The sequence below is a fragment of the Bufo gargarizans genome, chromosome 3 (assembly GCF_014858855.1).
Source record: "Bufo gargarizans isolate SCDJY-AF-19 chromosome 3, ASM1485885v1, whole genome shotgun sequence".
NCBI classification, from domain to species: Eukaryota; Metazoa; Chordata; class Amphibia; order Anura; family Bufonidae; genus Bufo; species Bufo gargarizans.
In genome coordinates, this window is record NC_058082.1 from 467,033,182 (window position 1) to 467,055,091 (window position 21,910).

The window sequence follows — 21,910 nt, forward strand, 5'->3', positions numbered from 1 at the left end:
ATTTTGGCTCAAAATGGTGCATTTTAGGCTCATTTAGTTCTGTCCCTTTGGTGAGCATTTCAAGGAATGGGTAAGAACGCAATATGCACCAAATTGCTCCACTTTTTAGAAAGATTTTTGGTGCAGAAACATTAGTAAATCTAGGACAGTGTGCCTTGGCACCTGTGACCCAATGCTATATGCATAGTACGGTATTGTAATGAAAAGTGTATTACAATGGCACTCTGTCAGTAAGGTTAATGCATGTTACATCTGTATGCACACAGGTTTGTGCGCTGTAACCATTGCGACACACAGAGCTGTATACACTAGACTAGATAATCTAGTGTATACAGATAATTTATTACATTCAGTGTTGCTTCCTTTTTCATGTAAAATGCTTTGGAGCAATAACAATAACTTTAAAGGCATCTAAACCTGAGTTTATCTTTGCAGGACATGGATCTAGAAAGTTTGGAAGCTGCAAATCAGAGTTTGCAGTCAGACTTGAAATTAGCCTTCAAACGTATCGGGGATCTTCAAGCTGCCATTGAGGATGAGATGGAAAGCGATGACAATGAAGACCTCATCAACAGGTAAGAAACCTGCCACATCCGTCTCTCTTTGTCATCCGCGGAATCTCATTGTATTTCTCATTTGATTATTGCCTTTCGTTTTTCATTGGCCATCTTTTCATGTTTTATTTTATCTCCATGTTTCCAGTTTACAGGATATGGTGACCAAGTATCATAAGCGCAAGAATAAAAAGTGAGATTGAAATGTTCCCTCTTGCTTATTGAATTACTCCCTAACCTCAGCATGAATTGAGCATCAAAACCTTTAAAAAAAAGTTTTTTTCTACAAAGAATCCTGGTCCCCATCATAACTGCATGGTTATTTTCTGACCTCGGCGAGTGCATGCCCATAGCCATTTACCATTACAATGTTCAAATAACCGTTTTAATCTGAATGCATAACCTACCTTTTTCTTTACAGTGTCTTAACCATTAACACTGTTTTATTGAACCACAAATAGGCTTAGTTTTAATTCCGTTTTTGTATCTGTAGAGGGCATAGGTTGAATTTCCCTTTTTATGAAGCAGTTGTGTATTTCCCGTAGGATTGGGACAATTCTCCCAGATGTCATGCTACAAAAGGAAACTAGCTAGGGAAACCATAAGATCGCTTCAATGTAGGACCTTAAAAGGATTATGTGACACCCCCCCCCCCCCCCCCCCCAAACAAAAAAAATCCCTTTAAGGCAAGATAGCCATATCTAAGACATAATAGAACCTGCATGTTTATTGTATCTTTTCTGATTATTTTTTCAGACACTGAAGTTATCTAGCTCATGTCGTGTTTCTGAATAACGTTAAGTCTATTGCAGATGGAGAAGGGTGTATTTTCATGTTTTGTGCTCTTGGAGTGCTGTACTAGACTTTCTCCGGCCATCCACAGTATGAGTATGAATGGAGTGACAGCATACATGCTGGACGGTCAGTCCATTCATTCAGGGACCATGGACCCCTTGTTCTCATAATCAGTAGGGGTCCCAACAATTGGACCACACCGATGAGATGCTTATGTCCTAACCTGTGGATAGGGGATACGTTTGTATCTTGGGATAAGCCCTTTAACTTGTAGCATTCCCGGCTTCTCCTAGTGCAGTGGTGGGCAAACTTCTTAGTAAAATGAGCCAAATATCGACAAAACAGCGATTATTTTTTATTTTATTTATTTTATTTTTTGAGAGCCAAATTTTTTAAACTTCAAGTATATAGGAAGGTACATTGTTATTTACTTCATAAGGGTATTCCTAACCATCTGAACATACCTTTCTCAATCCTCGACACTACATCATCTTTCACTCCACAACGTTTCACCCTATAAGACGCACGTAGGTTTCAGAGGACAATATGGAAAAAAATATTTTTCATTACACCTCAGGTCAGACCACTAATCAGAACCCCAATGTTAATAAGACCTCCCTGAGATCAGACGTCAGCTCAGACCTTAAAGTAAATGACCCCCTCAATCAGACCTCAGATAAGAGCCCCATGCCTCTCATCATCCCCATTATCATCCATGATGCCTCTCATCATCCCCATTATCATCCATGATGCCTCTCATCATCCATGATGCTTCTCATATCTCCCATTATGATTTTTATCACCCCATTGCCTCAGATCAGCCCCAAGTTTCATAAAATAAAAAAGCACTTACCTCTCCGGCTCCTGGATGCCGCTGCTCCTCACCACCCGCGCTCTGTGTTCCTACTGCTGTCGGCTGTGCTGTGAACTGGCGTGCACAGCGTGACGCCACAGAGCACCTCACACTGTGTGCAGCCCTGCACAGCCTACAACCAAGGACCAGAAAGCGGTGAGAACAGAGCCTTCACCGCTTCCTGGTCTTCACCCTCCTGCCTATTTTTGCTACGGGCAACGAAAATGCTATCGCACTGTACATGTGAGCCCGCACCTGGAAGAGCCAATATCATGGGGCCAAAGAGCCGCATGTGGCTCTAGAGCCGCAGGTTGCTGACTAGAGTTGAGCGAACACCTGGATGTTCGGGTTCGAGAAGTTCGGCCGAACATCCCGGAAATGTTCGGGTTCGGGATCCGAACCCGATCCGAACTTCGTCCCGAACCCGAACCCCATTGAAGTCAATGGGGACCCGAACTTTTCGGCACTAAAAAGGCTGTAAAACAGCCCAGGAAAGAGCTAGAGGGCTGCAAAAGGCAGCAACATGTAGGTAAATCCCCTGCAAACAAATGTGGATAGGGAAATGAATTAAAATAAAAATTAAATAAATAAAAATTAACCAAAATCAATTGGAGAGAGGTTCCATAGCAGAGAATCTGGCTTCCCGTCACCCACCACTGGAACAGTCCATTCTCAGATATTTAGGCCCCGGCACCCAGGCAGAGGAGAGAGGTCCCGTAACAGACAATCTGGCTTCATGTCAGCAGAGAATTAGTCTGCATGTCATAGCAGAGAATGAGGCTTCACGTCAGCCACCACTGCAACAGTCCATTGGCATATATTTAGGCCCAGCACCCAGGCAGAGGAGAGAGGTCCCGTAACAGACAATCTGGCTTCATGTCAGCAGAGAATCAGTCTGCATGTCATAGCAGAGAATCAGGCTTCACGTCACCCACCACTGCAACAGTCCATTGTCATAAATTTAGGCCCAGCACTAGTGTTGAGCGGCATGTCCCATATTCGAATTCGCGAAATTTTGTGAATATTCGAAAGAATATTCGTAAAATATTCGCGATTATTCAAATTCGTTATTATTTCGCATATGCGATAATTCGAATTTTCGCATCGCATAATACATATATTTTATGCAAAATTCACATGTGCGCTAATGAAATCGCCTTACGAAGATTCGCAACTCAATTCAATCACTAATGTATGAATGCAATGCCCTTTGCCTCTGTTCTGGGACAAGTGTAGATATTCGCATGTGCGCTAATAAAATCGCCTTACGAAGATTCGCATCTCAATCACTTTCTAGGGAATGTGAGACTTTTGGGAATCAATCGAGATACAGTGGGGGGTGATGACAGTAGTTGACAGAGTACAGATCAATGTAATCTGTAAGGTGGAAAGTAAAATAAAAAATACGAATTTTCGTTAATCGAATTTTACGAAGTTCTACGTATTCGCGAATATGGTGCTATACTATATGAATGCACAGGCCTTTGCCTCTCTGTTCTGGGGACAAGTGTAGATATTTGCATTTGCGTTAATAAAATCGCCTTACGAAGATTCGCAGCTCAATTCAATCACTAATGTATGAATGCAAAGCCCTTTGCCTCTGTTCTGGGACAAGTGTAGATATTCGCATGTGCGCTAATAAAATCGCCTTACGAAGATTCGCAACTCAATTCACTAATGTATGAATGCAAAGCCCTTTGCCTCTGTTCTGGGACGTGCCGATATTCGCATGTGCGCTAATAAAATCGCCTTACGAAGATTCGCACCTCAATCACTTTCTAGGGAATGTGAGACTTTTGGGAATCAATCGAGATACAGTGGGGGGTGATGACAGTAGTTGACAGAGTACAGATCAATGTAATCTGTAAGGTGGAAAGTAAAATAAAAAATACGAATTTTCGTTAATCGAATTTTACGAAGTTCTACGTATTCGCGAATATGGTGCTATACTATATGAATGCACAGGCCTTTGCCTCTCTGTTCTGGGGACAAGTGTAGATATTTGCATTTGCGTTAATAAAATCGCCTTACGAAGATTCGCAGCTCAATTCAATCACTAATGTATGAATGCAAAGCCCTTTGCCTCTGTTCTGGGACAAGTGTAGATATTCGCATGTGCGCTAATAAAATCGCCTTACGAAGATTCGCAACTCAATTCACTAATGTATGAATGCAAAGCCCTTTGCCTCTGTTCTGGGACGTGCCGATATTCGCATGTGCGCTAATAAAATCGCCTTACGAAGATTCGCACCTCAATCACTTTCTAGGGAATGTGAGACTTTTGGGAATCAATCGAGATACAGTGGGGGGTGATGACAGTAGTTGACAGAGTACAGATCAATGTAATCTGTAAGGTGGAAAGTAAAATAAAAAATACGAATTTTCGTTAATCGAATTTTACGAAGTTCTACGTATTCGCGAATATGGTGCTATACTATATGAATGCACAGGCCTTTGCCTCTCTGTTCTGGGGACAAGTGTAGATATTTGCATTTGCGTTAATAAAATCGCCTTACGAAGATTCGCAGCTCAATTCAATCACTAATGTATGAATGCAAAGCCCTTTGCCTCTGTTCTGGGACAAGTGTAGATATTCGCATGTGCGCTAATAAAATCGCCTTACGAAGATTCGCAACTCAATTCACTAATGTATGAATGCAAAGCCCTTTGCCTCTGTTCTGGGACGTGCCGATATTCGCATGTGCGCTAATAAAATCGCCTTACGAAGATTCGCGCCTCAATCACTTTCTAGGCAATGTGAGTAAGATCTGAGCTGTTGGACCTTTGGGAAACAATCAATTATATGTGTACTGTAATTTTGTGGGGGGGGGGGGAAAAAAACAAAAAACGAATATTCGTTTTTACGAATATATAGCACTATATTCGAAATATTCGCGAAATCGCGAAGTTGCGATATTCGCGAAAAAAATTTGCTTTTCGAATATTCGCGCTCAACACTACCCAGCACCCAGGCAGAGGAGAGAGGTCCCGTAACAGACAATCTGGCTTCATGTCAGCAGAGAATCAGTCTGCATGTCATAGCAGAGAATGAGGCTTCACGTCAGCCACCACTGCAACAGTCCATTGGCATATATTTAGGCCCAGCACCCAGGCAGAGGAGGGAGGTCCCGTAACAGAGAATCTGTCTTCATGTCAGCAGAGAATTAGTCTGCATGTCATAGCAGAGAATGAGGCTTCACGTCAGCCACCACTGCAACAGTCCATTGGCATATATTTAGGCCCAGCACACACACAGGCAGAGGAGAGAGGTCCCGTAACAGAGAATCTGGCTTCATGTCAGCAGAGAATTAGTCTGCATGTCATAGCAGAGAATGAGGCTTCACGTCAGCCACCACTGCAACAGTCCATTGGCATATATTTAGGCCCAGCACACAGACAGGCAGAGGAGAGAGGTCCCGTAACAGAGAATCTGGCTTCATGTCAGCAGAGAATCAGTCTGCATGTCATAGCAGAGAATGAGGCTTCACGTCAGCCACCACTGCAACAGTCCATTGGCATATATTTAGGCCCAGCACCCAGGCAGAGGAGGGAGGTCCCGTAACAGAGAATCTGTCTTCATGTCAGCAGAGAATTAGTCTGCATGTCATAGCAGAGAATGAGGCTTCACGTCAGCCACCACTGCAACAGTCCATTGGCATATATTTAGGCCCAGCACACACACAGGCAGAGGAGAGAGGTCCCGTAACAGAGAATCTGGCTTCATGTCAGCAGAGAATCAGTCTGCATGTCATAGCAGAGAATGAGGCTTCACGTCAGCCACCACTGCAACAGTCCATTGGCATATATTTAGGCCCAGCACACACACAGGCAGAGGAGAGAGGTCCCGTAACAGAGGATCTGGCTTCATGTCAGCAGAGAATCAGTCTGCATGTCATAGCAGAGAATCAGGCTTCACGTCAGCCACCACTGCAACAGTCCATTGTCATAAATTTAGGCCCAGCACCCAGGCAGAGGAGAGAGGTCCCGTAACAGAGAATCTGGCTTCATGTCAGCAGAGAATCAGTCTTCATATCATAGCAGAGAATCAGGCTTCACGTCACCCACCACTGTAAGAGTCAATTTTCATAAATTTTGGCCCAGAACCCAGGCAGAGGAGAAAGGTCCCGTAACAGACAATCTGGCTTCATGTCAGCAGAGAATCAGTCTTCATATCATAGCAGAGAATCAGGCTTCACGTCACCCACCACTGTAAGAGTCAATTTTCATAAATTTAGGCCCAGAACCCAGGCAGAGGAGAAAGGTCCCGTAACAGACAATCTGGCTTCATGTCAGCAGAGAATCAGTCTTCATATCATAGCAGAGAATCAGGCTTCACGTCACCCACCACTGCAACAGTCCATTGGCATATATTTAGGCCTAGCACACAGGCAGAGCAGAGAGGTCCCGTAACAGACAATCTGGCTTCATGACAGCAGAGAATCAGTCTGCATGTCATAGCAGAGAATCAGGCTTCACGTCAGCCACCACTGCAACAGTCCATTGTCATAAATTTAGGCCCAGCACCCAGGCAGAGGAGAGAGGTCCCGTAACAGAGGATCTGGCTTCATGTCAGCAGAGAATCAGTCTGCATGTCATAGCAGAGAATGAGGCTTCACGTCAGCCACCACTGCAACAGTCCATTGTCATAAATTTAGGCCCAGCACCCAGGCAGAGGAGAGAGGTCCCGTAAAAGAGGATCTGGCTTCATGTCAGCAGAGAATCAGTCTGCATGTCATAGCAGAGAATGAGGCTTCACGTCACCCACCACTGCAACAGTCCATTGGCATATATTTAGGCCTAGCACACAGGCAGAGCAGAGAGGTCCCGTAACAGACAATCTGGCTTCATGACAGCAGAGAATCAGTCTGCATGTCATAGCAGAGAATCAGGCTTCACGTCAGCCACCACTGCAACAGTCCATTGGCATATATTTAGGCCTAGCACACAGGCAGAGCAGAGAGGTCCCGTAACAGACAATCTGGCTTCATGTCAGCAGAGAATCAGTCTGCATGTCATAGCAGAGAATGAGGCTTCACGTCAGCCACCACTGCAACAGTCCATTGTCATAAATTTAGGCCCAGCACCCAGGCAGAGGAGAGAGGTCCCGTAACAGACAATCTGGCTTCATGTCAGCAGAGAATTAGTCTGCATGTCATAGCAGAGAATCAGGCTTCATGTCAGCCACCACTGCAACAGTCCATTGGCATATATTTAGGCCTAGCACACAGGCAGAGGAGAGGTTCATTCAACTTTGGGTAGCATCGCAATATAATGGTAAAATGAAAATAAAAATAGGATTGAATGAGGAAGTGCCCTGGAGTCCAATAATATATGGTTATGGGGAGGTAGTTAATGTCTAATCTGGACAAGGGACGGACAGGTCCTGTGGGATCCATGCCTGGTTCATTTTTATGAACGTCAGCTTGTCCACATTGGCTGTAGACAGGCGGCTGCGTTTGTCTGTAATGACGCCCCCTGCCGTGCTGAATACACGTTCAGACAAAACGCTGGCTGCCGGGCAGGCCAGCACCTCCAAGGCATAAAAGGCTAGCTCTGGCCACGTGGACAATTTAGAGACCCAGAAGTTGAATGGGGCCGAACCATCAGTCAGTACGTGGAGGGGTGTGCACACGTACTGTTCCACCATGTTAGTGAAATGTTGCCTCCTGCTAACACGTTGCGTATCAGGTGGTGGTGCAGTTAGCTGTGGCGTGTTGACAAAAGTTTTCCACATCTCTGCCATGCTAACCCTGCCCTCAGAGGAGCTGGCCGTGACACAGCTGCCTTGGCGACCTCTTGCTCCTCCTCTGCCTTGGCCTTGGGCTTCCACTTGTTCCCCTGTGACATTTGGGAATGCTCTCAGTAGCGCGTCTACCAACGTGCGCTTGTACTCGCGCATCTTCCTATCACGCTCCAGTGCAGGAAGTAAGGTGGGCACATTGTCTTTGTAGCGTGGATCCAGCAGGGTGGCAACCCAGTAGTCCGCACAGGTTAAAATGTGGGCAACTCTGCTGTCGTTGCGCAGGCACTGCAGCATGTAGTCGCTCATGTGTGCCAGGCTGCCCAGGGATAAGGACAAGCTGTCCTCTGTGGGAGGCGTATCGTCATCGTCCTGCCTTTCCCCCCAGCCACGCACCAGTGATGGACCCGAGCTGCGTTGGGTGCCACCCCGCTGTGACCATGCTTCATCCTCATCCTCCTCCACCTCCTCCTCATCCTCGTCCTCCTCGTCCTCCAGTAGTGGGCCCTGGCTGGCCACATTTGTACCTGGCCTCTGCTGTTGCCAAAAACCTCCCTCTGAGTCACTTCGAAGAGACTGGCCTGAAAGTGCTAAAAATGACCCCTCTTCCTCCTCCTCCTCCTCCTCCTCCTGGGCCACCTCCTCTTCCATCATCGCCCTAAGTGTTTTCTCAAGGAGACATAGAAGTGGTATTGTAACGCTGATAACGGTGTCATCGCCACTGGCCATGTTGGTGGAGTACTCGAAACAGCGCAACAGGGCACACAGGTCTCGCATGGAGGCCCAGTCATTGGTGGTGAAGTGGTGCTGTTCTGTAGTGCGACTGACCCGTGCGTGCTGCAGCTGAAACTCCACTATGGCCTGCTGCTGCTCGCACAGTCTGTCCAGCATGTGCAAGGTGGAGTTCCACCTGGTGGGCACGTCGCATATGAGGCGGTGAGCGGGAAGGCCGAAGTTACGCTGTAGCGCAGACAGGCGAGCAGCAGCAGGATGTGAACGCCGGAAGCGCGAACAGACGGCCCGCACTTTATGCAGCAGCTCTGACATGTCGGGGTAGTTGTGAATGAACTTCTGCACCACCAAATTCAGCACATGCGCCAAGCAAGGGATGTGCGTCAAATTGGCTAGTCCCAGAGCTGCAACGAGATTTCGCCCATTATCACACACCACCAGGCCGGGCTTGAGGCTCACCGGCAGCAACCACTCGTCGGTCTGTTGTTCTATACCCCGCCACAACTCCTGTGCGGTGTGGGGCCTGTCCCCCAAACATATGAGTTTCAGAATGGCCTGCTGACGTTTACCCCGGGCTGTGCTGAAGTTGGTGGTGAAGGTGTGTGGCTGACTGGATGAGCAGGTGGAAGAAGAGGAGGAGGAAGCCGAGAAGGAGGAGGTGGCAACAGGAGGCAAAGAATGTTGCCCTGCGATCCTTGGCGGCGGAAGGACGTGCGCCAAACAGCTCTCCGCCTGGGGCCCAGCTGCCACTACATTTACCCAGTGTGCAGTTAGGGAGATATAGCGTCCCTGGCCGTGCTTACTGGTCCACGTATCTGTGGTTAGGTGGACCTTGCCACAGATGGCGTTGCGCAGTGCACACTTGATTTTATCGGATACTTGGTTGTGCAGGGAAGGCACGGCTCTCTTGGAGAAGTAGTGCCGGCTGGGAACAACATACTGTGGGACAGCAAGCGACATGAGCTGTTTGAAGCTGTCTGTGTCCACCAGCCTAAATGACAGCATTTCATAGGCCAGTAGTTTAGAAATGCTGGCATTCAGGGCCAGGGATCGAGGGTGGCTAGGTGGGAATTTACGCTTTCTCTCAAATGTTTGTGAGATGGAGAGCTGAACGCTGGCGTGTGACATGGTTGAGACGCTTGGTGACGGAGGTGGTGGTGGTGGTGTTGGTGGTACATCCCCTGTTTGCTGGGCGGCAGGTGCCAACGTTCCTCCAGAGGCGGAGGAAGAGGCCGAGGCGGCAGCAGCAGAATAGGCCGAGGCGGCAGCAGCAGAAGAGGTAGCAGGGGGAGCCTGAGTGACTTCCTTGGTTTTAAGGTGTTTACTCCACTGCAGTTCATGCTTTGCATGCAGGTGCCTGGTCATGCAGGTTGTGCTCAGGTTCAGAACGTTAATGCCTCGCTTCAGGCTCTGATGGCACAGCGTGCAAACCACTCGGGTCTTGTCGTCAGCACATTGTTTGAAGAAGTGCCATGCCAGGGAACTCCTTGAAGCTGCCTTTGGGGTGCTCGGTCCCAGATGGCGGCGGTCAGTAGCAGGCGGAGTCTCTTGGCGGCGGGTGTTCTGCTTTTGCCCACTGCTCCCTCTTTTGCTACGCTGTTGGCTCGGTCTCACCACTGCCTCTTCCTCCGAACTGTGAAAGTCAGTGGCACGACCTTCATTCCATGTGGGGTCTAGGACCTCATCGTCCCCTGCATCGTCTTCCACCCAGTCTTGATCCCTGACCTCCTGTTCAGTCTGCACACTGCAGAAAGACGCAGCAGTTGGCACCTGTGTTTCGTCATCATCAGAGACATGCTGAGGTGGTATTCCCATGTCCTCATCATCAGGAAACATAAGTGGTTGTGCGTCAGTGCATTCTATGTCTTTCACCGCTGGGGAAGGGCTAGGTGGATGCCCTTGGGAAACCCTGCCAGCGGAGTCTTCAAACAGCATAAGAGACTGCTGCATAACTTGAGGCTGAGACAGTTTCCCTGGTATGCATGGGGGTGATGTGACAGACTGATGGGGTTGGTTTTCAGGCGCCATCTGTGCGCTTTCTGCAGAAGACTGGGTGGGAGATAATGTGAACGTGCTGGATCCACTGTCGGCCACCCAATTGACTAATGCCTGTACCTGCTCAGGCCTTACCATCCTTAGAACGGCATTGGGCCCCACCATATATCGCTGTAAATTCTGGCGGCTACTGGGACCTGAGGTAGTTGGTACACTAGGACGTGTGGATGTGGCAGAACGGCCACGTCCTCTCCCAGCACCAGAGGGTCCACTAACACCACCACGACCATGTCCACGTCCGCGTCCCTTACTAGATGTTTTTCTCATTGTTATGGTTCACCACAACAACAAATATATTATTTGGCCCAATGTATTGTATTCAAATTCAGCGGGATATAAATTTGAGGCCTAGTATTTAGGCGCTGGGTGACCGGTATGGATTTAGTGACAGAATTAGACTTGGAAATGCACAGAAGCGTGTGTGTGTGAAGTTATTCTGAATGACCCAATGTGCACCTTGAATATTATATACCCTTTTAGGGATAGATTTCAAATAGCTCTGATATAGCAGAAACCACTAAATTATGAAATTGCTAAATTGGGAATTGTATTTCAACCCAGAACAAGAAATGTGCTTGAACGGACACTAAATAACTCGCCCAGCTACAGCACTAGGGACAGATTTAGCTGGATATAAATTTGAGGCCTAGTATTTAGGCGCTGGGTGACCGGTATGGATTTAGTGACAGAATTAGACTTGGAAATACACAGTAGCGGGTGTGTGTGAAGTTATTCTGAATGACCCTATGTGCACCTTGAATATTATATACCCTTTTAGGGATAGATTTCAAATAGCTCTGATATAGCAGAAACCACTAAATTATGAAATTGCTAAATTGGGAATTGTATTTCAACCCAGAACAAGAAATGTGCTTGAACGGACACTAAATAACTCGCCCAGCTACAGCACTAAGGACAGATTTAGCGGGATATAAATTTGAGGCCTAGTATTTAGGCGCTGGGTGACAGGTATGGGTTTAGTGCCAGAATTAGACTTGGAAATACACAGTAGCGGGTGTGTGTGAAGTTATTCTGAATGACCCAATGTGCACCTTGAATATTATATACCCTTTTAGGGATAGATTTCAAATAGCTCTGATATAGCAGAAACCACTAAATTATGAAATTGCTAAATTGGGAATTGTATTTCAACCCAGAACAAGAAATGTGCTTGAACGGACACTAAATAACTCGCCCAGCTACAGCACTAAGGACAGATTTAGCGGGATATAAATTTGAGGCCTAGTATTTAGGCGCTGGGTGACAGGTATGGGTTTAGTGCCAGAATTAGACTTGGAAATACACAGTAGCGGGTGTGTGTGAAGTTATTCTGAATGACCCAATGTGCACCTTGAATATTATATACCCTTTTAGGGATAGATTTCAAATAGCTCTGATATAGCAGAAACCACTAAATTATGAAATTGCTAAATTGGGAATTGTATTTCAACCCAGAACAAAAAATGTGCTTTGACGGACACTAAATATCTTGCCCAGCAACAACAGTACAGCGGTAACGAGAGATTTAGCAGGATATAAATTTGAGGCCTAGTATTTAGGCGCTGGGTGACAGGTATGGGTTTAGTGACAGAATTAGACTTGAAAATACACAGTAGCGGGTGTGTGTGAAGTTATTCTGAATGACCCAATGTGCACCTTGAATATTATATACCCTTTTAGGGATAGATTTCAAATAGCTCTGATATAGCAGAAACCACTAAATTATGAAATTGCTAAATTGGGAATTGTACTTCAACCCAGAACAAAAAATGTGCTTTGACGGACACTAAATATCTTTCCAAGCAACAACAGTACAGCGGTAACGAGAGATTTAGCAGGATATAAATTTGAGGCCTAGTATTTAGGCGCTGGGTGACAGGTATGGGTTTAGTGACAGAATTAGACTTGGAAATACACAGTAGCGGGTGTGTGTGAAGTTATTCTGAATGACCCAATGTGCACCTTGAATATTATATACCCTTTTAGGGATAGATTTCAAATAGCTCTGATATAGCAGAAACCACTAAATTATGAAATTGCTAAATTGGGAATTGTACTTCAACCCAGAACAAAAAATGTGCTTTGACGGACACTAAATAACTTTCCCAGCTACAACAGGACAGCGGTAACGAGAGATTTAGCGGGATATAAATTTGAGGCCTAGTATTTAGGCGCTGGGTGACAGGTATGGGTTTAGTGACAGAATTAGACTTGGAAATACACAGTAGCGGGTGTGTGTGAAGTTATTCTGAATGACCCTATGTGCACCTTCAATATGATCTACCCTTTTAGGGATAGATTTCAAATAGCTCTGATATAGCAGAAACCACTAAATTATGAAATTGCTAAATTGGGAATTGTATTTCAACCCAGAACAAAAAATGTGCTTTGACGGACACTAAATAACTTTCCCAGCTACAACAGGACAGCGGTAACGAGAGATTTAGCAGGATATAAATTTGAGGCCTAGTATTTAGGCGCTGGGTGACAGGTATGGGTTTAGTGACAGAATTAGACTTGAAAATACACAGTAGCGGGTGTGTGTGAAGTTATTCTGAATGACCCAATGTGCACCTTGAATATTATATACCCTTTTAGGGATAGATTTCAAATAGCTCTGATATAGCAGAAACCACTAAATTATGAAATTGCTAAATTGGGAATTGTACTTCAACCCAGAACAAAAAATGTGCTTTGACGGACACTAAATAACTTTCCCAGCTACAACAGGACAGCGGTAACGAGAGATTTAGCAGGATATAAATTTGAGGCCTAGTATTTAGGCGCTGGGTGACAGGTATGGGTTTAGTGACAGAATTAGACTTGAAAATACACAGTAGCGGGTGTGTGTGAAGTTATTCTGAATGACCCAATGTGCACCTTGAATATTATATACCCTTTTAGGGATAGATTTCAAATAGCTCTGATATAGCAGAAACCACTAAATTATGAAATTGCTAAATTGGGAATTGTACTTCAACCCAGAACAAAAAATGTGCTTTGACGGACACTAAATAACTTTCCCAGCTACAACAGGACAGCGGTAACGAGAGATTTAGCGGGATATAAATTTGAGGCCTAGTATTTAGGCGCTGGGTGACCGGTATGGATTTAGTGACAGAATTAGACTGGGATATGGCCAAAAAATAACCACACTATTGCTGGTTAAATGCACTTGGTGACGGGCGCAGCTTGCCCCTGATGTAGTATATGGCCAAAAAATGAACAGACTATTGCTGGTTAAATGCACTTGGTGTCACAGCTTGACCAACCACACTACTGAGGGTTAAATGCACTTGGTGACGGGCGCAGCTTGCCCCTGATGTAGTATATGGCCAAAAAATAAACAGACTATTGCTGGTTAAATGCACTTGGTGTGACAGCTTCACCCTGATGTAGGCTTTAGCCAGAAAACAACCACACCATTGAGGGTTAAATGCACTTGGTGACAGGCGCAGCTTGCCCCTGATTTTGTATATGGCCAAAAAATGAACAGACTATTGCTGGTTAAATGCACTTGGTGTGACAGCTTCACCCTGATGTAGGCTTTAGCCAAAAAACAACCACACCATTGAGGGTTAAATGCACTTGGTGACAGGCGCAGCTTGCCCCTGATTTTGTATATGGCCAAAAAATGAACAGACTATTGCTGGTTAAATGCACTTGGTGTGACAGCTTCACCCTGATGTAGGCTTTAGCCAAAAAACAACCACACCATTGAGGGTTAAATGCACTTGGTGACAGGCGCAGCTTGCCCCTGATTTTGTATATGGCCAAAAAATGAACAGACTATTGCTGGTTAAATGCACTTGGTGTGACAGCTTCACCCTGATGTAGGCTTTAGCCAAAAAACAACCACACCATTGAGGGTTAAATGCACTTGGTGACAGGCGCAGCTTGCCCCTGATTTTGTATATGGCCAAAAAATGAACAGACTATTGCTGGTTAAATGCACTTGGTGTGACAGCTTCACCCTGATGTAGGCTTTAGCCAAAAAACAACCACACCATTGAGGGTTAAATGCACTTGGTCGCAGCTTGTGCTGGCGCACCACAAGACACAAAATGGCCGCCGATCACCCCAGAAAAATGTGACTGACAAACGGTCTGGGCAGCCTAAAAACAGTGAGCAATTGAGGATCAGCAGCTCAATGATCCACAGCTGCAGATCGATCAGTTAATCAAGTCCTTTGGAGGAGTTAATCTGCCTAATCTCGCCCTACTGTCGCAGCCGCAACCTCTCCCTACGCTAATCAGAGCAGAGTGACGGGCGGCGCTATGTGACTCCAGCTTAAATAGAGGCTGGGTCACATGGTGCTCTGGCCAATCACAGCCATGCCAATAGTAGGCATGGCTGTGATGGCCTCTTGGGGCAAGTAGTATGACGCTTGTTGATTGGCTGCTTTGCAGCCTTTCAAAAAGCGCCAAGAAAGCGTCACAAAAGCGCGAAGAAAGCGACGAACACCGAACCCGAACCCGGACTTTTACGAAAATGTCCTGGTTCGGGTCCGTGTCACGGACACCCCAAAATTCGGTACGAACCCGAACTATACAGTTCGAGTTCGCTCATCCCTATTGCTGACCACTGTCCTAGTGTCATGGATTAAAGACTTTAATGTATTGGACAGACAAAATTTGTGAGGGTCAGAATAACCTAGAACTTTGGGCCAGGCCTTATTCACATGTCCATGATGAAATCTGTGATAAGATGTTCATGGATTCATCCGTTAAAAAAAAAATCTGTGTTTGGTTCGCGTGTCCGTTTTTGGCTGTCCATGTGTTATCCGTGTTCCACAGACTCTGCACTGCCCTTGGTCATCTCCTATAAATGGTCTGTGAAAGACTGATGGCGTACGTGTTTTTCACAGACCCATAGACTTTAAAAGTATGGCATGCTTAAGTGCTAAAGAATGAATGTGTGAATACACATATTAAAGTGAATGGGTACATGTGCTGTCCATGGAGTACACGGACAGCACACATCCGTGAATAAGGCCTCACTCATTCCCCGGAGGTTTAGTATTAGAAGGCTAGGATACAGAATTTCCAGCCGTAACCTGAAGCATGGTCTGTACTTTGTGTCTCTAGACACTGAAAAGCCTAATGCTAGCGAATAAATAGCTTATTGCTACTAATACCTGGTAACTGTTTGCAGACATGCTTTCAATTTGAGCCGAGATTCTCCTGTTCTCCTGGGAGACTGGTCTCTGCTGCTTCATTCATGGTGATAGACGGGAGGGTGGAGTGTAGAGAAAAGAAGAAAAAGGCATGAGAGAGTTAATGGGTGAGGAAAAGTGCTGTTTGTACCATTACCCAGCCAAGCAGGAAAAAAAAATTATTTCCATTTACTTTCGGCACAGCCACAGTTGCCGTTTCCTCCACACATAATGAGGGCAGAAGGCCGTTTTGTATTCAGGCGGTGTCAAAAAAACTGCTTTAAGCATGCAGGGAATGGATTTAGCAAAGCTGCCACAGCAGTGTCGGAAATCAGATCAGTGGTATGCTAGGGTTGGGAGAGGAGGGGCGGGTGACGGATGTTTCTGTGTGCCAGGAGGAGGCGGTAATTTATAGCTGGGCAACATATGTATGTCAAGTGGATTTACAAGTTCTGCTTGGTCCCTGTGTAGGTGTAAGTCAAATGGGAAGTGATTATGGCCCCTGGTTCCTCGTTCTCACTTTAAGCACACTGCTTACCTGGCCCATCAAATTGTTATTCATCTCCAAGGAGAGAGGCGTTAAGCAAGGCCAATTCTTCAGCAGCCATCACTTTGCTTACTCACTTCAAGGGACTGCTATTATTCTAAAGTAGCAGTCCGAGCTATTTTTTTTTTCCTTTTAATGGTCTGGGAGATTGCGGTGCTCCTTTTTTTTCTTGCCAGCTTTATAAACCTCTAGAAACAAACATTTTTAACCTAAATAAACTCTGTCAAGGTTGGCGGAGTTTTAGGTTTCACAGTAAAACGCATATCTAAGCGATGAGCTATTGGGTAAAGCAGATTCCATTACAGAACTGTAAAGCGAGAGAGAGATCTCGAAGATCTATTTTCTTGTTCTGGGTAAAAATAAAAATATAATAAAAAATTAATATGGAAAAATTCCTTCATTCTCGAGTAGCAGTTCAAGTACAGAAAAAAGCCTGGCCCAGCTGTGCTGTAGTATTTCTGCCTACAGTGATGTCAGGTCGATTTCATTGCAGAGAACCTTTTTTATTATTAAGAATTGGAGAACTGATTTCTGCTTGCATTTAAAGGGGTTGTCTCATCAGAGACAGACGCTTTTAAAATGTGGCCACTCGCGCAGACTCTTTCAAAATGCAGTCACCTAGGAAAACAGCTTTTTTGGGGGAAATGTGGTATCACATAGTGGCCATTCAGATGAATGATTGTCCATGTAATACAAGGATGGCTAGAGGGATCTGTTCCTAAGGAGTGGCTATCTATTGTAATTTAAAAATGAGAGGCTCCACCTTCTATGATTCCCTTATGTCCTAGGGCAAAGATTCTCAACCTGCAGCCCTCCAGCTCTTGCAAAACTACAACTCTCAACATGCCCAGACAGTCTACAGTTATCAGCCTACAGCAGGGCATAGTGGAGGGCCACAGGTTGAGCATCCGTGTCCTAGGGTTTATCGAGAACCCCTTTGAACTGATGGTGCCACTGAAAATCAAACATTGTATATTCCTAGCCCAGAACATGGCAGAAGTAAAGGAACAGCTCAGTATAGCCTTTTCCTAAAGGCGGGCTTAGATGAGCCAATGAGCGTTCCTTCCCGACGGTCGGCTGCTCGCTCAGTGAAGGAGACCGCACAGTTACATGTATAGGAATTGTACATACAACAAAATAATGGGAACATTTTAATCAAGATCATTTCAAAGTTGCATCATTTCCCATTTTAGATGCATTGGAGCAATAAATAAAATGTGGTTGCAGTGGTGGAAATAGCTTTTAAATATTACAGAGTCCACCAAAACTGACTTAACAGATATCTAATATATGTGTGACCACAAGGGACATATTTGGGACATATTTGCTGCAGATTTTAGGGTCCATTCACACGTCCGCAAATGGGTCCACATTCGTTCCGCAATATCGGGAACGGGTGCGGACCCATTCATTCTCAATGGGGCAGAACGGGATGCGGAGAGTACACTGTGTGCTCTTCGCATTTCCGGAGCGCGACCCCGAACTTCCGGACTTTGGCTCCGAATTTCCGGGCCACAGCTCCGCAAAAAAATAGAACATGTCCTATTCTTGTCCGCAATTGCGGACAAGAATAGGCAGTTCTATGGGGATGTCAGCCGGGTGTATTGCGGATCTGCAATTTGCGGACAAGAATAGGCAGTTATATGGGGGGTGCCGGCTAGGTGTATTTCAGATCCGCAATACCCATGGACGTGTGAATGGACCCTAAGCATGAAAAATGCACAACTGAATATAATGGGATGCAAGTTCCATGCAGTCATTGACCTGCGGTGTAGATCTTTAAATCCACAGCATGCCAGTGTATTTTCTGTATTTGTGGTAGTTTTGTTGCAAATTCAAAGTCTGTAAGAAATGCTAAATGAAATGCACTGTTGAAGATTTTGCTACAAATTACTGGAGGATCTGCAGCAAAATCCACAGTTGTGGATTTTGAAACAATAATTTTTTCCTTTTCAGAATCTGCAGGAAATGCAAAATGTTGTGCACTTTTGCTGCTGCGAATTTCTCTGCAGATTTTTTTTTTCCGGCTTTGCTGCCTAGGTTTTCACAGATCACAAATTAGACCTGTGTGCCCTAATGATGAAAGATCCAAAGTGTATTTGCATTGGAATTAGTGACAGAAATCCGAAGGCTGACCTTGTATAACTCAACAAAAAAAATCTAAAAAGTTGATGGGGGATGCAGAGGCTGACGGATTTAACAATACTTGCGCCAAAAAAACTGCCGTAAATTACACAAGAAGTCCAAGCGCACCGCTGGCATAGTGTTTTGATTCTGGCAATATGGACCAATATGGACATGACGTTGTGCCAAAATTAAGTATGAGCCTTGTAATCAATTTTGCGCTTCTTATACCAGCCCCTTAATAATAAATACATTTTACCACCTAGGTTTTTCTTCTTAAGCTCTTTGTCATGGGCAGTTTGTGGGCTTCCCCTGCTGGTGCTCCAGTTCTACATTGCACTTCCCTATATAGCTGTAGCCTTATATCAGTTAAAATACATTTCCTCTGCAGTCAAATGTTTTCTTGATCCAGTGCGCTCACTCTAGCAATGACGGTTTGGACAGTTTACGACTAGTTCATCATTTTAGCTAGGTGTGAATATCGTTTTAAAGGCATCTTTTATTTCTGCCGCTCTCGTGTTTTCAATTTTATTCACGTGTCTGTGAAGCTATCTCCCTGATGAATAGTACCAGCTGCCAGTGTGAGGATGAAGAGTTCGGCTGATGACACATTGCCGTGACAGCAGCCTTTTAATACACTGAGTGCTGCAAATTAGTTTTCTTTACATAGCATCACTAAATATTATGTAATGCTGCCTTGGCTGAAATATCCTCTCCCGCTTACAGCCTATCCTGCCGCCCAGCCTTCTGCTCTAGTCATCTCCAATACGGATGCCAGGCCAGAAATGCTGAAATATTTATTGATTTTAAATTATTGTAACAGGCGCGTCGGCTTAAATTACCCGTGATGCTTTCAGGTTTGCAAGCAGATGCCTGAGTGAGTCTGTCTTCACACTGCAATTGGCATTCCCATTGGATGCTAAACCTTTAGCAGACTGTTATAATGATATGAATAGGTTTCAGATGCAGTAAGATGTGATGGGACACAGCAAACCCATGTTTATTAGAGGGTTCTGTCACTTAATATATGAAACTATATTCATTTTCACTTTAATGGACTTAAGTTACAAAGAAGAACAAGTAAAACATAGAAGCTCTCATCTCAGGGGCATCATTTAACATTTAGGGCCAGGTATCAGTTTTCTCATGGTCCTATTGATGTAGGAGGAGGATGGTGAATCCTACCTCTGTGAGGCTTCTGCTGTGCACGATTGTCTGATGCTATTGCTGGCTGGACCAGGCATAGACATTATTTTAATGAGGTGGCTTACTAGGTGGCTACCTAGTGGTTATTATAGATGTATCAGTGGTTAAAGCACTGATACATCTATAATTATCAACAGGGTGGACTGCCCCACCAGAGTACCAGAGGATCCTCCTGTGGCCTGATATCATAGAGGGCCCTAAAGGTCCAGGAGAAAAACCCCATTTGGCTTCCTTTGGAGCCAATCAATTGCCACTATGGTCTATTTCTTTAATTAAAAACCTGTTAGATTGTATTTATGACATAGGAGTTGGGCCTCGAGAATAATTTTCTCTAGTGGGCCCAAAGAACCCCAGTCCGACACTGAACATCAATGAACAGTTTACATATAAATATTCATGGATGCCACTGTATGGAACAGCTGAGGCCGATGCTGATGGAGACCAATAGAAAACTCTTTTGGCATTCGTGGTATAATGGGAGCCTATCTGCCCAATTACAGTGTGTGCGAGGAGCTTTCCTGACTCATAGTTAAACATTCACTGGAAAGACCCTTACTGCCTGTATTAAAGCCCAGAGCTACATTTACAATTCTGCAAGCTTCAGAGCTGAAAGCTGCCAGCATTTTTGGGCGACTCAGTATCTTCAGAAAGCCTGCTATAGTGATTTTTTTGTCTCGTAGGAAAGTAAAGCTAAAAGCCTCCATAGAGTGTATGTTCAGTAATTGACAATTTAATGTTAGTTTCCATACGACTAACATGAGGCCCTTCAACACTGGGGTCCTCAGGCAATCAATAGAAATTCAGCGTCTTCCAATATATTCAGTTTGACTTCACAGAATTCAGAAGTATACTAGGTAGAATAAGTAGTATGTTGAAACATACTGGGTAATAAAGTATATATTATTACATTACCTAATTTACAGTGAGTGACGGGGGAGTGGTATATGTCTGTTGGGTGACTTTAGGTCATATTCATAATTCCTTTCTTAACAGAAAGTAAAATATGTTGTTCTGGAAACCAGAATAGTAAATCTCTATAACCCAACCAGAATAGTAATATCTGTGACTCACAAAATTATACGAGACGTTTGTTTTTCCGTCTACGCCTAAAGGGGTTTTCTGGGAGTACAATATTTGTGACCTGTTCTCAGGATAGGGCATCATATCAGCGGGGGTCAGACGCCCAGCACCCCCATCTAGGGCAGAAGATCTTGGACAAGAGCTGCTGTCTCCTCACAAATTACCAAGCACTATGCCATATGTTGTATATGGCTGTGCTTGGTATTCGCTTGAATGGGACTGATCTGCACCTTGGCCAAGTGACTGATGGACATGATGTCGCTAGTAGGGATGAGCGAACTTGTGTTTTCAAGTTCAGCTTACAAGGTTCGGGTTATCTAAGAATTCCGTTATGAATTCCGCTACCACGGACCATAAGTTATATTCCGTGGTAGTAGAATCCATAAGGTAGTTCTTGGATAACCCGAACCTTGTACACCGAACTTGAAAACACAAGTTCGCTAGTCTAAGACTAGGTCTCTTCAAACAGCTCATCAGCCTGAGGATAGGTCATCAGTATTTTACTCCCAGAAAACCCTTTTAATGTAGACATTACAAACCCAATTATAGTAATCTTTTATTTACAGGTAAAAGTAACACTATGACTAACCCTGTAAGATAAGTTAAAGCATGCTCCGTTCTCCTGGTTATGTGACTATTCTTTATTTTTGGAACTAATTGGTGTCTTGCTTTCTGACAGCGATGGAGACTCAGATGCAGACTCTGAACTTGATGAACGAGTGGATGGAGTGAAGTCATGGCTGTCCAAAAACAAAAATTCTTCCAAAGCCTACTCAGATGATGGTAGTTTAAAGAGCTCTAGGTTAGTATTTATTATTATTATATTTTAACATAAAATAGTTCAATTTACATGTCTTTTTCATATTTATCGTAAAATGTTATTTATAAACCTGGATGTCAACTTAAAGGCGTCAGCTCTTCCTGATTCTGATTGGTGAAGAAACTTTGGATGTGCCGCCTGACCACTGAATTGAGCATAAGGAACTGTGTATTGTAGAGCACATTCATTAATTTATACTGCAAGAACTCTACTTGCCCACTGACTAACCTTCCTTGAGCATCTTTTAAA

At 44.7% G+C, this 21,910-nt stretch overlaps 1 protein-coding gene across 21 annotated transcripts in view; it reads left to right on the top strand.

Annotated features, from left to right (window-relative positions):
- LOC122930354 (unconventional myosin-XVIIIa-like) overlaps positions 1-21,910 on the top strand; it is a 331,901-nt gene that overhangs the window by 291,458 nt on the left and 18,533 nt on the right. For 18 of the 21 annotated variants that reach the window (XM_044283690.1, XM_044283692.1, XM_044283672.1 and 15 more), the window contains 3 exons: positions 436-575; positions 703-747; positions 21,521-21,643. In XM_044283690.1, the coding sequence (XP_044139625.1) occupies positions 436-575; positions 703-747; positions 21,521-21,643 (308 nt within the window). The remainder of the gene's footprint in view (positions 1-435; positions 576-702; positions 748-21,520; positions 21,644-21,910) is intronic. The other 3 variants (XM_044283691.1, XM_044283693.1, XM_044283675.1) reach the window with 1 other exon arrangement.